This window comes from Muntiacus reevesi, chromosome 2 (genome assembly GCF_963930625.1).
Source record: "Muntiacus reevesi chromosome 2, mMunRee1.1, whole genome shotgun sequence".
NCBI classification, from domain to species: Eukaryota; Metazoa; Chordata; class Mammalia; order Artiodactyla; family Cervidae; genus Muntiacus; species Muntiacus reevesi.
Window position 1 is genome coordinate 269041887 of NC_089250.1, and position 15185 is coordinate 269057071.

At 49.4% G+C, this 15185-nt stretch overlaps 1 protein-coding gene across 3 annotated transcripts; it reads right to left on the reverse strand.

Annotated features, from left to right (window-relative positions):
• Window positions 1–6400: 6400 nt before the first annotated feature.
• Window positions 6401–14222, reverse strand: LOC136161614 (kallikrein-13-like). Of its 3 annotated transcripts, none has more exons than XM_065926619.1 (5): window positions 14171–14222; window positions 10452–10641; window positions 10096–10145; window positions 8270–8406; window positions 6401–6589 (listed from the first exon to the last, which is right to left on the reverse strand). In XM_065926619.1, exons 1-5 carry the CDS (start codon window positions 14220–14222, stop codon window positions 6401–6403), a joined length of 618 nt encoding a protein of 205 aa, XP_065782691.1. The 3 variants fall into 3 exon arrangements, with proteins under 3 accessions (XP_065782691.1, XP_065782690.1, XP_065782692.1); XM_065926618.1 differs by having other exon boundaries at window positions 9877–10145; XM_065926620.1 differs by lacking the exons at window positions 10096–10145; window positions 10452–10641.
• Between the last annotated feature and the right edge of the window lie 963 nt (window positions 14223–15185).

Consider the following 15185-nt stretch of genomic DNA (forward strand, 5'->3'; position numbering starts at 1 on the left):
TATTTCTGTCTCATTCATTCACTCAACAGGCATTTTGTTCTTGCCCTGTGTACCTACCTGATCCTCTGCTGAGTTATGCTGGGGTCACAGAGTTTAATCAGAACCCACAGCCCCACACCCCCTCCCAGGCATTGCCGTTTTTCTACCATCATTCCCAGCAGAACTTCTCCATGGAGATCTACTCACTGTTTGCACCCCACAGCCACAGTCTTTCTTGGGTCTCCAGAGATTTCCATGTTGAGCAATCCAACGGTCACCTGTCTGTCCCCGTCTTACTCAAGCTTCGGGCAGCATTCAAAACACGGCCAGCCCTCCCCTGCCGGCTTCCTTCCGGGACACCATGCATTTCTGGTTTCCTTCCTACTCCTGACTCTCCTTCACAGCCTCCTTCATGAATAGGACCTTTTTCCTCCATCAGTGTCAGTACAAACAAGGGTGTTCCCAGGGCTCTGTCCTAAGCCGTGTCCTCTGCACCTGAGTGTGTACAGCTGACAGTTTCTCCCATCACCTGGGGCAGCTTGGTTCTCAGGTCTCTCCCCAGCTTTATTCCTGAGCATCCGACAGCCCTCTGGAGAATCTAAATCTACCTTGCTGTCTCTCCCCACCGACCTGTTCTCAGACCCCACACTCTCCACCTTTGTGGTTGGCTCCACCACCCACCCAGTCCCTTGCCCAGGCTCTTCTCTCTGGAACCCAGCTTCTTTTCTTTCACTCTCTTCACAGAGCACCCCTTGTAGCAGTTTTTCTCTTTTTGCGTTACAGAAGGAAGACTGGGGAACAGTACACAGAACATGGGCTACAGGACTGCCAGACCCAATTACCAGCCGATTATTGGGCTACCTGATGCCAGCTGATGACTGGTTTTTGAAACAAGGCAAGAGGAAGAAGACAAGATCTTTCCACATTTGTTCCCCATCACCTACCCCTGACTGTGAGCCCTCCTCTTACAGAATCCCCCAGATTCCTCACAGAAGGTGGGGGTGAAAGGGCACAGTTCTTGAGGCACAAGCCTACTTGTTCTCCCCTCCAGCAGCTGAGGATTAAAGCCACCTTTCTATTCCCTCTGAACTCTGTCTGTATTTTTCTTTTCGTCTTTCAGTGGGGAGAGAAAGGGAAGATTTTGGCGCCATCAGACTCCCCAAGATGACTTCGAACACTTATTCCTCTGCGTCTTTGAAACCTGGCTCCCGAGCTCCGGCCCTCTGCAGCCTTCGCCCTTGGGCATGCCTCCAGCCCATCTCCCTCTGTGTCCCCAAGGAACTCTGCGTCTTACCCCTAGGTTATCTCAAGGAGACCCCGACACCTACTGATTAACTAGGCTGAATCCAGACACTGTCCTCCTTCTTACCCCTCCTCACACTGTTCCTCTTGTCTCCGATTCTCTCAAGCCCTAACTTGGCCCCAACTGGCCTTGTTCCCTCCTCCTAGACCCTCACCCAAGTCATCTACCTGGATTCTCAACCTCTGACTGCCCCTCCCCACCTAGTCCACCACTCAGAAAGTCCCAGAGGGATCTTTCTACATCTAGAGCCTTCTCTGGTCCAGCTCACGCCCCTCCCATGGGTCCCTGGTATGCTTTTGATTTTTCTCCTGAATTCTGGTCACAGATGTTTTAAAATTTTTTGGAATCTCCCAAGTGGTAGGGGAAGGAGGCTGAGTGGTGAAGAGTTGATGCTTTCGAACTGTGGTACTGGAGAAGACTCTTGAGAGTCCCTTGGCCAGTAAGGAGATCAAACCAGTCAATCCTAAAGGAAATCAACCCTGACTATTCATTGGAAGGACTGATGCTGAAGCTGAAGCTCCAGTACTTTGGCCACCTGATGTGACAAGCTGATTCATTGAGAAAGACCCTGATGCTGGGAAAGATTGGGGGCAGGAGGAGAAGGGGGCAGCAGAGGATGAGATGGTTGAACAGCATCACCGACTCAATGGACATAAATATGAGCAAACTCCAGGGGACAGTGAAGGGAAGGGAAGCCTGCCGTGCTGCAGTCCACGGGGTCACAAAAATTGGACACAACTTAGGGACTAAACAGCAACATACATAGAAAAGCACAAAATTCACTAACTGGAGATGTTTGTTTTCTTTATTTAACAATCATCTCTTGATGTTCCAACTACCTGGTTTTTTGCAAAGACTCCTGTGTATCCTGGCTCCTCCCTTATTTCTTGGAAAGTTCCCTGGAGCTCTCTGAGAGGATGTCTTCCAGGCTTAAGTCCTCAGCATGTCTGTCAAATAAAACATAATTCTCAGCTTTAACGTTGTGCATTTTTTTCAGCCGACAAGGTGGTGGCCCCATCAAGGCTCCCACTCACAGTGGTCACCCCTCAGAGGTGAAAATGACCCTTTGTTGCATGTGTGGCATCATGAATGATGACATCTGAACCAACCCTTGGATGAGGAAGTCCATCCTATTTCTGTGGGAGTCACTACATTATTCTTCATTATCCCTTCCTCCTGGGCTTCCCAGGTGGTGCTAGTGGTAAAGAACCCCGCCTGCCAATGCAGGTGATGTAAGAGACTCAGGTTCAATCCCTGGGTAAGAAAGATCTCCTGGAGGAGGGAATGGCAACCCACTCCAGTATTCTTCCCTGGAGAATCCTCAGGGACAGAGGAGCCTGGGGGACTATGGTCCACAGGGTCACAACGAGTCAGACACAACTGAAGTGATTCAGCATGCATGCGTGCATCCCTTCCTCCAAAAAGCCCGACTTGAGTTTCCAACCTCCTCAATCCGCTCACAACCCGTCTGCTTCTTTCATCTTAACATTGAATTTTTTAGGATGAAATTGTGGGCTCATATGCCCATTGCTCCCATTCACCTGGTAAGTCCAGCCTAGTCCCTTAAACAAGGCCTCACATAGACTTCCCTGGTGGTCCAGTGGTTCAGAATCTGCCTGCCAACACAGGGCACACGAGTTCGATCACTGGTCTGGGAAGAGCCCACATGCGACGGGGCAGCTAAGCCCGAGCACAACTCCTGAAGCCTGTGCATCCTTGTGCCCGTGCAACCTTGCGCCCGTGGCCTGCAATAAGACAAGCCACCGGAGGGAGAAGCCCGTGCACCACAGCCAGAGAGTAGCCCCCTCCACTCAGCACAGCTAGAAACAAGCCGTGCAGCTACGAAGACCAAGTACAACCAAACAGTTAATTAATTAATTTAGCAAAAAGTGAAACCAAACAGGGCCTCGCAAATGGGACAGTGGCTCAGCTCGGTTTGGACTGGCATCCTTCCAGACTTGCGGGGGTCGGGGGTGGGGGTCAGGGGTGGGAGGCAGAAGTGGGTGGGAAGGAATGTCCCTGGGGATGTTCTCAGAGGAGAAATACAGGAGGGCGTCTCCATCAGCCTGCAGGGATTCGACTCACTGCTGGATTGTCTTTAGGTCCACGAGCCTATAAAACGGGGGAGCTGATATTTCCCCAACTGGGGCCTCGAGAGAAAGACATTTAATGGCATTATCCACTGGACTGATGATAGGAAGTGTGGTTCTCTTTTTGCTTTGGTCTCCCCCTTCCCCACCACCCGTCGTTTCACCTCCTCTCTTCCTCCCTCTCTTCCTCCAATGGCCTCCAAATTCTTTCTTGCACAGGATCTCATTGTTATTAAAAAAAATCTCCTTGGGGCAAAACAGGAAGGAGCGGGCAAGTGGTTACAAAGTCCCGGGGAGAGGCAAGGGAGGCAGGCGGTCTGAACAGCCTGCCACCTGGCTGGCCTTCTTGAATTAAAGTCCTGTTGGCAGTCAGAGCCTCCTGCTCAGGTATGTCATTATTTTTTGTTCCGAAGGAAGGATTGGGCAGCCGCCTCCTGGTTTCAGATCCCCAGCTGCCACCCAAGGAGAACTGCTCAGGGCTGGAGCCTTGGAGACAGGGCACCATAACAATGACATCAATAATAAGAACAATAATACTCGTGACAGCTGCCACTTAGGGAGATTCACTCAGTACTGGCTGTTCTTTCAAGTGCTTCCACCTATGAAATCAATCCTCTCAAGAGTCCTCTAAAGTAGGTGACATTCTCTTTACCTTTATTAATACACTGAGATGTTTCTTCATCCTCAGATGGGGAGAAGTGAACTCGGTGGCACATTATTGTTCATGATCGGTAGAAGCCTCTACTTTTGTTTTCCTTCTTTATTTCCTTTCGCCCTCACTTCCTTCTGCTGCTACCTTTATTATAGTGTATCTTTTGCTAGCGTTTCTGTCACTCTATGATTGCTTTTATTATTGTGTATCCTTGCTAGTGCGGGCTTCCCCCCATGGCTCAATGGTAAAGAATCTGCCTGCCAATGAGGAGACACAGCAGCCGTGGGTTCGATCCCTGGGTCAGGAAGATCTCCTGCAAAAGGAAATGGCAACCCACTCCTCTTCTTGCCTGGGAAATTCCATGGACAGAGGAGCCTCTGGCTACAGTCCATGGGGTCACAAAGCGTCGGACACGACTGAGTGACTGAACAACAATCACGATTTGCAGTTAGTTAGTTTGTGTTGTTTATTTCCTGTGAAACTGTTGAGGGCAGAGTTTATGGCTGCTTGCTTATCCCATACACAGTTTGAAACCAAAACTCCTGGCCTTTCCCTGAAAAACTGTTCCTTCAGCTTCCTCCCATTTTAGTAAACGGCGGCTCCATCCTGCTGCTTGCTCAGGCCAGAGTCTTGGAGTCATCCTTGACCCTCCTCTTTTTTTTTTTTTTAATGTTGAACATTAAAAATATTTATTTTATATTGGAGTATAGTTGATTTACAATGTTGAGATAGTTTCTGGTATACAGCAAAGTGATTCAGTTAAACATATACATAGATCCATTCTTTTTCAGATTCTTTTCCCATATAGGTCATTACAGAGTACTGAGTGGACTTCCCTGTGCTATACAGTAGGTCCTTGTTGATTATCTACTTTATATAGAGTAGTGTGTTCACGTCAATCCCAAGCTCCAAATTTATCCCTCCAGCGCCCTAGATCCTCCTCTTTTTCTCACATTCTCCGGCTGAAATCAACAGACCCTGTAACAATCCCTTCAAACAGATCTAATATCTGACCTCTGAACTCCTCCGAGGATATCATTCTGGTTCAAGCACCATCACCTCTCACCTGGGCCACCGCAGTCATTCCACACCAACCTTTGCACCTTCTACTCTAATCTAATACACTAGGCAGGCTCCTGCCTCATGGCCTTTGCTTTTGGTATACTTTCCACTTAGGCATTTAACCTCTGCACTTGAGGGTCATAGACAAAGATGTAACAGCACGGGGTACTGAACAAGGATTGTGGGTAACAGAACAGAAGATCTGGTGGACAATAGCTGTCAGGAGACCAAACCAGTCGATCTTCAAGGAAATCAACCCTGCATATTCACCAGAAGGACTAATGCTGAAGCTGAAGCTCCAGGACTCTGGCCACCTGATGCGAAGAGCCCGATTCATTGGAAAAGACCCTGATGTTGGGAAAGATTGAAGGCAAGAGGAGAAGGGGGCAGGCAGAGGATGAGATGGTTGGATAGCATCACTGACTCAATGGACATGAATCTAAGCAAATTCCAGGAGACAGTGAAGGACAGAGGAGTCTAGTGTGCTGCGGTCCATGGGGTCACAAAGAGTCGGACATGACTCAGCAAGTGAACAACACCACCAGCAAAAGAGCATGGAGGTTGCTTGGAACAGTCAACCCTAGCACCCTAGAGTTTAGAGCGCTGTTGATATTGAATGGGCATGGGGGTTCAGAGACAGGGAATACTGGCAGAAATGGAATGTACGTAGGAATGGGACAATTGGGGAGACCCAGAAATGTCTCCAGAATTTCCCCAGGTTCGTATGAATGAATGAACCAGCATGCGGCTCCAACATTAGCTGTGATGAATCAGAGGTGCACATAATGTTGTCAGGGCAGAAGATGCTGCAGACAAGAGAATATAGGGAGAAATGTCTTGGGAGTCTAGAACCCTCTTGAGTACAAAACATAGAAGGATCTAGAATACTGGCAGTGAATAAATACTTGAAGGGGTATAGGATGTTGTCAAGGAAGTTCCATTCACAGAACATGGATGAGATCGTTGGATGAGATCACATGGATGAGATCACAGAATATCGTTGAGATGGGCAGATGGAGGCATTCAAGTGTTCCACAGACTGCACATTCAGACGATGATCTAGGTTTAAGTTGAAACAATTGGGAGATCCGGCACGTTGTCTTCATTGGGACGTCCAGGGGACTGGGATGTTTCAGTGATGCAACGTCTGGGAGAGCGTGATGCTGAAAATGACTGAATGCTTCTGAAACATGCAGTGTCAGCTGGGATCAGAAGTTTGGAGAACATGGGTTGCTAGTGCAAGTGGAACACTTTGGGAGGGACAGAGAAGAGCTGGGCAAACCGAGTCAGGGGGCAGGAAAGCCAGCCCGACTTTTATTGCAGGCCTTTCGTCCATTCCTGCTGCCGAGCTTTTCGTTTCCAGATTGTTTCTTGGATCCATGGAACATACTGAGAAACTCGGGTGTAGACACCAGGCCGGTTGGGCTGCCCACACGGGAAGTCTCCCCAGGAGATGATGCCATGAAGTGTTCCGTTACAGACCAGGGGACCCCCGGAGTCACCCTAAGTGGGAGAGAGAGAGAGGCAGGGTGTCCTAAACCAAGGCAGAGACACACACAGAGGCAGAGATAGAGGGAGACAGGGATACGGAGAGAGGGTTAGAGAGAGAAACAGAGATAAGTGGACAAACACAGACAGACAGACAGACATTTCTGTGTCTCTCCCTGGTTTTCTGTTCTTCAGTTCCATTAAAACAGTGGTGGCTTACCTCACACCCCTGTTCTTGGTTCTCAGGCCCCAAATCTCACCTTCTACCCTGCTCCATTTCTCAACCCTGCTTCGGCTTTACAGTTCCTTGGTATCATCTTACTATTGAGTTAATCCAGCCGTATTCCTGGTAGGGTATGCAATACACCCGAAATGCCTCTTCTCCCTCTGGGCCCAGGGCAGAATTTACTGATTGATAAGGCTCATATTGCTAGTTCATTATCATACCCTGTCCCATGAAACCAAAACTCAATCTTAAGAAGCCCCCCTCTCTTGGGCATAGGGTTTATTTTTTTTATTTTGTTTTGCCTCTGTAATACCCATTTCCCCTTATTTTGATGACAGCCTCCTGATTTTTTCATTTGGAGAATGCCTTCTCTCCTACTCCCAATCCATACAACTTGTCCATGCCTCTGTCTGCCCCCACAGCTAGTCACACGACTCAGACTTGGCCCATCAGAGAACCCCACAGCTCTGGTCCAGGACACAATACAGCTGACCCTTGGATGGCACAAGGGTTAAGGGCACAGACTCTGTGCACAGTAAAACTCCCCCTATAACTTGTAATTAGCCCTCTATATATGCTGTTCCTTGGTGTCTGAGGTTCTGCACCTGCAGATTCAATCAGCCTTGAGTCGTGTATTTGCTGTAGTGCTTACTATTGCAATAAACTCCATGTATAAGTGAACCCATGCAATCCCAACCCGTGTTGTTCAACGGTCAGATATCCTATGTCAGCCTAGTGAGAGAATCATGCTCAGCGCTTATGTATACAGCTGGAAAAGAGATCAAAGATGGTTCCCTACAGGGTAAGATTTAAGACCAAAGTTACTGGGGCCAACATGCTATGGCATGGGGAAAGTTTAACTGAGAACGAAACCAAAACAGAAGAGCTGAATGTTAAAGAGAGACAGACTCTTAAACATCATGTGGGCACCTGGATCCACCCATGCCTGAAACAAGACATCCTGGACTTTTCAGTCACAAAAGCCAGGGTTTTGTTTAAGTTGGTTTGTGCTAGGTTTCCGTCACTCTCAACCAAAGGAGTCCCAACATTGATATCTCAATACAAGGAGCTGGGTAGCCACTGTCAAAGCCCAAGCTTAAGGTAAATTCTGTGTGCCAGCCATGGGTACCCTCTTTTTATCCTGACCCCCTTGTGGCTCAGCTGGTAAGGAATCCGCCTGCAATGTGGGAGACCTGGGTTCGATCCCTGGGTTGGGAAGATCTCCTGGAGAAGGGAAAGGCTACCCACTCCAGTATTCTGGCCTGGAGAATTCCGTAGACTGTATAGTCCATGGGGTCGCAAAGAGTTGGACACGACTGAGTGACTTTCACTCACACTCACTCACTCTATGCTAAGAGACAGCTCACCTTGCAAAGACTGGTTTGCCCAAGGCTGGAAGCGAATCCTTCCCCCCAAGCATCTGTTCCCACCTGCTGGCTTGTGGCAACCCACCACCCCCTTGGCCTCACCTCACAGGAGTCATTGCCGCCCTCTTTTGTGCCGGCACAGAGCATGTTGGGTGTGATCTTCCCCGGGTAGACTTGACGACACTCCTCATCTGAGCGAAGCTCGATGTTGGCACATTGGAGGGTTTGGGGGTAACTCACTGAGGAGGAGAGAGAGGAAGGTCTAAGGATGTCTGTTCTGGACAGGTTATAGGGTGGAATCTGGATGGGCAGCAAGTTTGCAGAGAATAACGATGGGAAGACAAAAATGGAAGAAGAGATGGGATATGTATTTGGGTAAAGTGATGGAAGACAGAAATGTGGAGAGAAGGTGGGGGAGAGCTGGAAGAAAGGATGAGAAGTAGAAAGATGGAGAGGAGTGGTACAGGGGTAAATAAATATATCTCCCTAAGAGATATAAGTGGGGAAGTACTGGGAAGGTGGTGGGAGAGACAGGAAGGCAGCGGTGCTGACAGAGAACTGGAGATGGGAAAAACACAAGGAAGAGGAGAGACGGAAAGAGAGGCGGGAGAGCAGGAGAGAGAGGCGGGAGAGCGGGAGAGAGAGGCGGGAAGAGGGCTGGGGCACGCTGGGAAAGAAGAGACGGAAACGAGGCTAGGGGAGAACCAGGGACGTTGAGGAGGTACAGAAGGCTCTTGCTGCTGTGGAGCTCAACTTATAGTCATATACATATATATTTATATCCAACAGATGTATTTATTCATACTTCATTATACTTAATAACCAATATATTAAATTTAGTTTCTAAATTATAAATGATACATATATATTTAAATACATATTTATGCATAATATATGTTATTTGTATACAATGTATTTAAATAAATATATCATTTATAGCTTAGTAAATAAATCTAATTTCTATAATTTACATGTTTATATACAGATGTTTTACTATGTATATCCATATAAATATAATATGTACATATACTATATATTTTATATACTTATAAGTTTATATATATAAAGGAAACATAATTTTATATGTGGTATATAACATGTAATTATAGCTTTGTATTCATAAATTTATGCATATTTATATATATAACTAATTATTTACATGATATGACATATTATATGTAGCTATATATATTAATACATTTCGATTTATGCATTCTTTATAAATATGGACTATAAATATAACTATATATACTTATACATTTATATTTATACATACTTTATAAACATAACTTTACATATATTTAAGTATTCTTTATATAGAATATAAATATAACCTTATATATACAGTTATATTTACATATTCTTTATAAATATAGAATATAAATATAACTTGATATATATTCACACATTTGCATATTCTTTATAAATATACATTTATGTTTATATATATTTATATATGCTACTTTTATATATTCTGTAAAGGATATATAAAACTATACATTATACATAACATTATATAACTTCATATTTATACTTTTACGTATTTACACTTCTATATTTACATGAAGGATAGATATACCTTTTTACATCACTATGTGGTTCATGACTCATCCCATGTCTAGTAAACCTAGTTCTGTCTGTAAAGACCCGTGCTCCGACCGGCCCTCCCGTCTCGCCCGCGTCTCCCCGGCCGCCGTGCGGGCGCGTACCCTGGGGGCTGGTGGTGGTACCCCAGCCAGACACGCGGCAGCAGGTGCCGGGCGGCAGGCAGCGCTGCCGGGAGAGCGGCAGGGTCTGGATGTGCCTGGTGAGCTGCACGGGGGACTTCAGCTCCAGAAGCATGATGTCGTGGTCATGGTTCAGGTGGGTGGGGCTGCTCTGGTACCGAGGGTGGGGGATAGCTCGGGCCACCTCCCTCACCTGCTCGCCAGCCTCCACGCGCGCCAGGACGTGCTTGCCCAGGTACACTCTGTACCCTCTGCGGGTGCAAGAAGCAGGTGGTCAGAGGGGTCCAGGAGCTTGTCTCCAGTCGCGTCCCCAGTCTCACCCTTCCCCGGCCCGCGGCCTTATTTCCAAAGATGTCTGCTTTCACACCCTCGACTCCAGTTCCCTCCAAAGCCTCTGCTGGGACCCCCTTTCCACACCTCCACGTCTCCACCAAGCTTCGCGCTCACCCCATGCCCATCACAACCCAACTCCAACCTCATCCTCAAATTCAGCTCCGCCCACGCACCACCCCACTCACAGTCTCACCCCACCCCTTGCTCCCCCGGGCCCCACATACTCCTTTAGACAGTGCGCTGCGGTGAGGACCCATCTGGGGTGCACCAGGACTCCCCCACAGAGCAGCCGCCCCTGCACCTGTAGGGCTGCCTGCCAGGGCTGAGAGTGGGGGATACAGGTGTAGCCGCCAGGAAGGAACCCGTTGGTCCCATTGGTGCCGTTGAGAATCTTGGGGTGCTCCCGAGAGATGCCTGGTGGAGGGGAGAACATGTTAGAGAATTGGGGCTCACAGGGAAAGGAGGCTGGGCGTTATGGTTCTTGGGCTTGGGGAGCGAGTCAAAATTTTGCTCTGGGTGGCCAGGAGCTGATGATTCATTTGTCGGTCTCTGGGAGTTGCCATTTTCTATGTAGTGGAGATGAGCCAGGGCAAAGAGGTTGATGTCCTTTTTTTCGAGACGTGCCAAACCCTCCACCAGAGGTTAAAAGAAGGGTTTGGGGAATGAGGAAGCTTCTGATACGTAAGCAGAAGCCTGACTTCTTCCCATCTAAATTTTCTCTCTTGGTCCATCACAGGGATTGATTTCCAGGAGCAGAGGTGAGCCTACCCTACCTATCTCCTTAAGCAGTGTCCATCCATCCATGCCTCCATCCTTTCTAAACACTTTTACTGAGTGCTTTCATGACCTTAAATACCATTCATAACCTTTGTGAAGGGAACTCTCCTGGTGGCTCAGATGGTAAAGAATCTGCCTGCAATGCAGGAGACCCAGGTTGGAAGCACAGCAGTCCACACAGAGACAAAGAAGGTCTAACCCTGGGGCTTCCCTGGTCGTCCAGTGGTTAAGAATCCACCTGTCAACGCAGGGGACACAGGTTCAATCCCCGGTCCCAGAAGATCCCACATGCTGAGGGGTAACTAAGTCTGTGCATTGCAACCACTGAAGCCCGCATGCTCTAGAGTCCCTGCAACAAGAGCAGCCACCACATGGGGAAGGCTGAGCACCACAGGGAAATGTAGCCGCTGCTCACCACAGCTGGGGAAAGCCCCAGTGCACCAACCAAGATCCAGTGCAGTCAAAACAAGTACAATAAGCTAAGAAATTTAAAAAAAAAAAAAAAAAAGTCGTCTAATCCTGAATGTGCCACTTCCTGGCTGGGTACAAGTCTCAGCTTTCTCTCCCGTAAAGGAGGGGAAGTTATCGATCGTATCTTGTCGGACGGTCGTAGGTTCCATAAGATCCTACGTTCAACACACACACAGGACCTGCTGTGGAGCAAGCACTCAGGAAGTGGGGAGTGCTACTAATTGCACCCTCAGAAACTGAGTCATCATCACTTCTCTTTCAAACCTGATTTTGCCAAGAGAAAGTTTTCATGATGGTGCTCATATCCTTTTAACATCTCTCTTGTCTTGCTGAGCTCACCTTTTCAAACCAGGAGGAAGCGGAAGGTTGCCTTTGGCTGGCAACCTCCAAATTAAGTAGAATCAGCTGCCTTTCCTATTATGGGGGAGGTCAGAAAGGGAAATTGCCTATCATTGAGGGGGGTCAAAAAGGTAAACTGCCTATCATCAACAGGCAACACAATAAATATTATAATCGAAAACAATATTGGTCCAATTCAATAAATACTATTTTTGTTCATTGTGCGGAACTGATTTTTTTCCATTGTTGTCCTTCAATCTCTAGGCCCCGTCTTTGTGACCCCATGGACTGCAGCACACCAGGCTTCCCTGCCTTACACTATCTCCCGGAGTTTGCTCAGATTCGTGTTCACTGAGTCAGCGATGCCATCCAAACATCTCATCTTCTGTCGCCCTTTTCCTTTACCTTCATTTATAGCAAAAGATTCTGTTTTCCACTTATAATAGTGATATTAACTTCAAATATGCTTTAAGAAAAAAAAAAGTTGCCTCTATGAAGACCATTAGGTTGAAAATAATAAAGATGGTTTGCGCTAAGTCCCTTTAGTCGTGTCCAACTCTTTTGCGACCCTGTGGACGGTAGCTCGACAGGCTCCTCTGTCCATGGGATTCTCTAGGCAAGAATCCTGGCAGGGGTTGCCATTCTCTACTCCAGAGATGGTTTGCCAGAGCATAAAGTCCAGGGTGTGGAGGCCAGGGCAGGCAACATGGATTAAGGTCCTGACTCAGGCACTGCTGGTGACTTTGGGGCAGGACCCTGCTGTCTGAGAGTCTTGGGCTTTTCAGTTGTGAAACTGGAGTAATTCCAGTGCAGCTACCTCACCAGGCTGCTAAAGGCTCCGTAAGACCTGCCTGCGGAGCTCCTAGCTCTGGGGCATGGCACCCAGGAGGGCATACGGGAGTCCTAGGAGTGTCACCCCAAGAGAGAAGCTAACCTGCCTTCAGCCCAAGAGTGGTGATGGATCCCTGAAAAGCCCCCTCCTTTGGGTCCCAGCTCAGGGGTCAAGTCCTTTGGGGGCCCCGGTTCTGGGCCAGGAACTGCCATTACATATCTGGGCTTCCAGGTTGGCTCCTTGAAGCCATCACAGTTCTAACCAACCATTAGGGGAATTGTCTGAACGGCAAGCATCCCCGTTAGGCTCTGGGTGCTGAGGACAGGAACTGTGTCTACGTGTACTGCACCCAGCACAGTGCCTGCTGCTCGGCTGTCTGTTGAATGAAGGGATGAATGCGGTTTCCCCTTTGCCCTGCCTCGGCAGGCGAGGGGACTCAAATGTGAGGAAGAGGAATCTCTGGGGACCAGCTCTTCATGGAACCAAGGTTGGGGGTCTCCTCCCTGGTGACTTAGATAGGAAAGAATCTGCCTGTCAGTTAGAAGATGCAGGAGACATGGGTTAGATCCCTGAGTCAGGAAGATCCCCCGGAGAAGGGAATGGTAACCCACTCCAGTATTCTTGCCTGGAGAAATCCCATGGACAGAGGAGCCTGGCAGGCTATAGTCCATGAGGTTGCAGAGGGTTGGACATGACTGAGCAACTAACACTTAATGATTACCAATGGCTAAAGAACAATCTAGAAGGTTCTGGAAGGACCTGAGAATAGACAGAATACTACCAATAAAGCAGTGTGTGTGTGTGTGTGTGTGTGTGTGCACTCACACGCATGCTCACTCACTCATCCCACCGTGACCCCAGGGACTGTTGCCTGCCAGGCCACTCTGTCCATGAGGATTCTCCAGGCAAGAACACTGGAGTGGGTTGCCATGCCCTTCTCCAGGGGATCTTCCCCACCAAGGGATGGACTCCCTGTGTCTCCTGCATTGGCAGGTGAAGGAATTCTTTACCACGAGGGCCACCCGGAAGCCAATAAAGCAGTAATAACGACTAGCTTCCCAGTCCCTTCTATATTCCAATATTCGCAGCCACCCTTTGTGGTAATGTTTCCATGTTACAGATGAAAGAAAGAAGCTAAGTTACTGGCTCAGTGAGGCAGCGTCGGGATTTGGATCCCTGTCTTTCTCTTCTAACTCTTGAACTTGGGAAGGTCTTGGGGGTGGACTTTCCGGTACAGAGTAGGACAGTCAGTGAGAGGGCTGGTGTGCAAGGTCTGGAAGGCTTAACAATAGGGCAAGCCCATCTGAACCGGGATACCCCAGGGAGAGGTCTGGGGTGGGTGGGGAGCATGGACTGACCTCAGCTGGGTCACCAGGTCACGCAGGGACACGCGGGAAGCACGCCCTAGGGACCCGCCTCCCCGCAGGGGGCTGGGGGCGGAGCCTGCGGCTCCCCGCCCCTCCCACCTCCTACCTCTGTTTGCAGAGGCCACCCCGCCTCCGCCCCCGCGCATTGCATTCTTACCTCCTGACCAGGCCACCGTCAGGAAAGAGATCGCGGCGGCCAGGGGCCACATGGTGACTTTGTGGTGGGGGGCAGGGAGGGCGGGGCCTGAGAAGTTGAAAGTGGGTAAGAGCCGGCCAGAACCCCCCCCCCATCTCTGAATACTCCCTGCCCGCTCTGCTCTGCGGGCTTCCCAGTCTTGAGTGTCCTCTCCTTTACTCAGAAAACCTTGATCCTGGAATCTGCACCGACTCCCCCATCTCCCAGTTCCATTCTTGGTGTGTGTGTGGAGGGGTGGGGGTGGGGGTCCCGGTAACGCGATGGGAGGGGCAGCTTGCACATCCCTCCCCCGGCTGCAGCTCTCTGGCAGCCCTTCACCCTGGGTGGCCCGTCCCTCCACCCCAGCCCTCCAGCCAGCGGGGTCCTTGGTGCACTCTCCTGCCCCTCTCTACCCTCTGCAGGCGCCTTCTACCCTCTCGGACACCTGGTATAAACCTGAGCATCTTTCCGCTGCTTCACCTCTCAAACCTCTGCAGATTTCTGTCTGGAACCTTGCCTCTGGCCTCTGTCTCCCTCTCCCTGACTCAGCTGTCTCCCGCTCTCTCCGACCCTCCTCCCTCCCAGTGCTCCTGCCCCTGCCTTAGGCGGACCCTACCTGGGTCGGGCCCCGGGTGACTTCTGCTGCCAGCTGCCTCCAACTTCAGCCTCGACCCATGGCTTTTAACCCCTGAACTCCCTCCCCCAGCGCCTTCAGCGTTTCCCTGTTGCTGGCCTTCCCTTCTCCACCCCCAATGGCTCAGCAGTCTGTCGCCGGCACCCCCAGCCTGGGCTTGGCCCTTCTCAGCGGGGCGGAGCTCCCAGGACAAGCTAGGACCCAGAGCTGGTTCCGCCCAAGTTGAACCCACTGTGAACTTTCAGACAGCAGGACCCATCTGCGAGGGAAGGGAAGAACCCACTTCCTTCCCCAGGTCCACCTTAAATCCCCGGGGGGTCCTGTCTAATATCAACCCATTTTTCCATCCCACTTTCTTATCTC

Bases quoted from the DNA above. Each gene is read 5' to 3' on its own strand.
- LOC136161614 (XM_065926618.1), bottom strand. From the start codon at position 14,222: ATGTGGCCCCTGGCCGCCGCGATCTCTTTCCTGACGGTGGCCTGGTCA. The intron at 10,642-14,170 runs GTAAGAATGCAA...CCCCTCCACCAG, and splicing joins GACGGTGGCCTGGTCAGGAG to GCATCTCTCGGGAGCACCCC. The intron at 10,146-10,451 runs GTATGTGGGGCC...TTGCACCCGCAG, and splicing joins GCAGCGCACTGTCTAAAGGA to AGGGTACAGAGTGTACCTGG.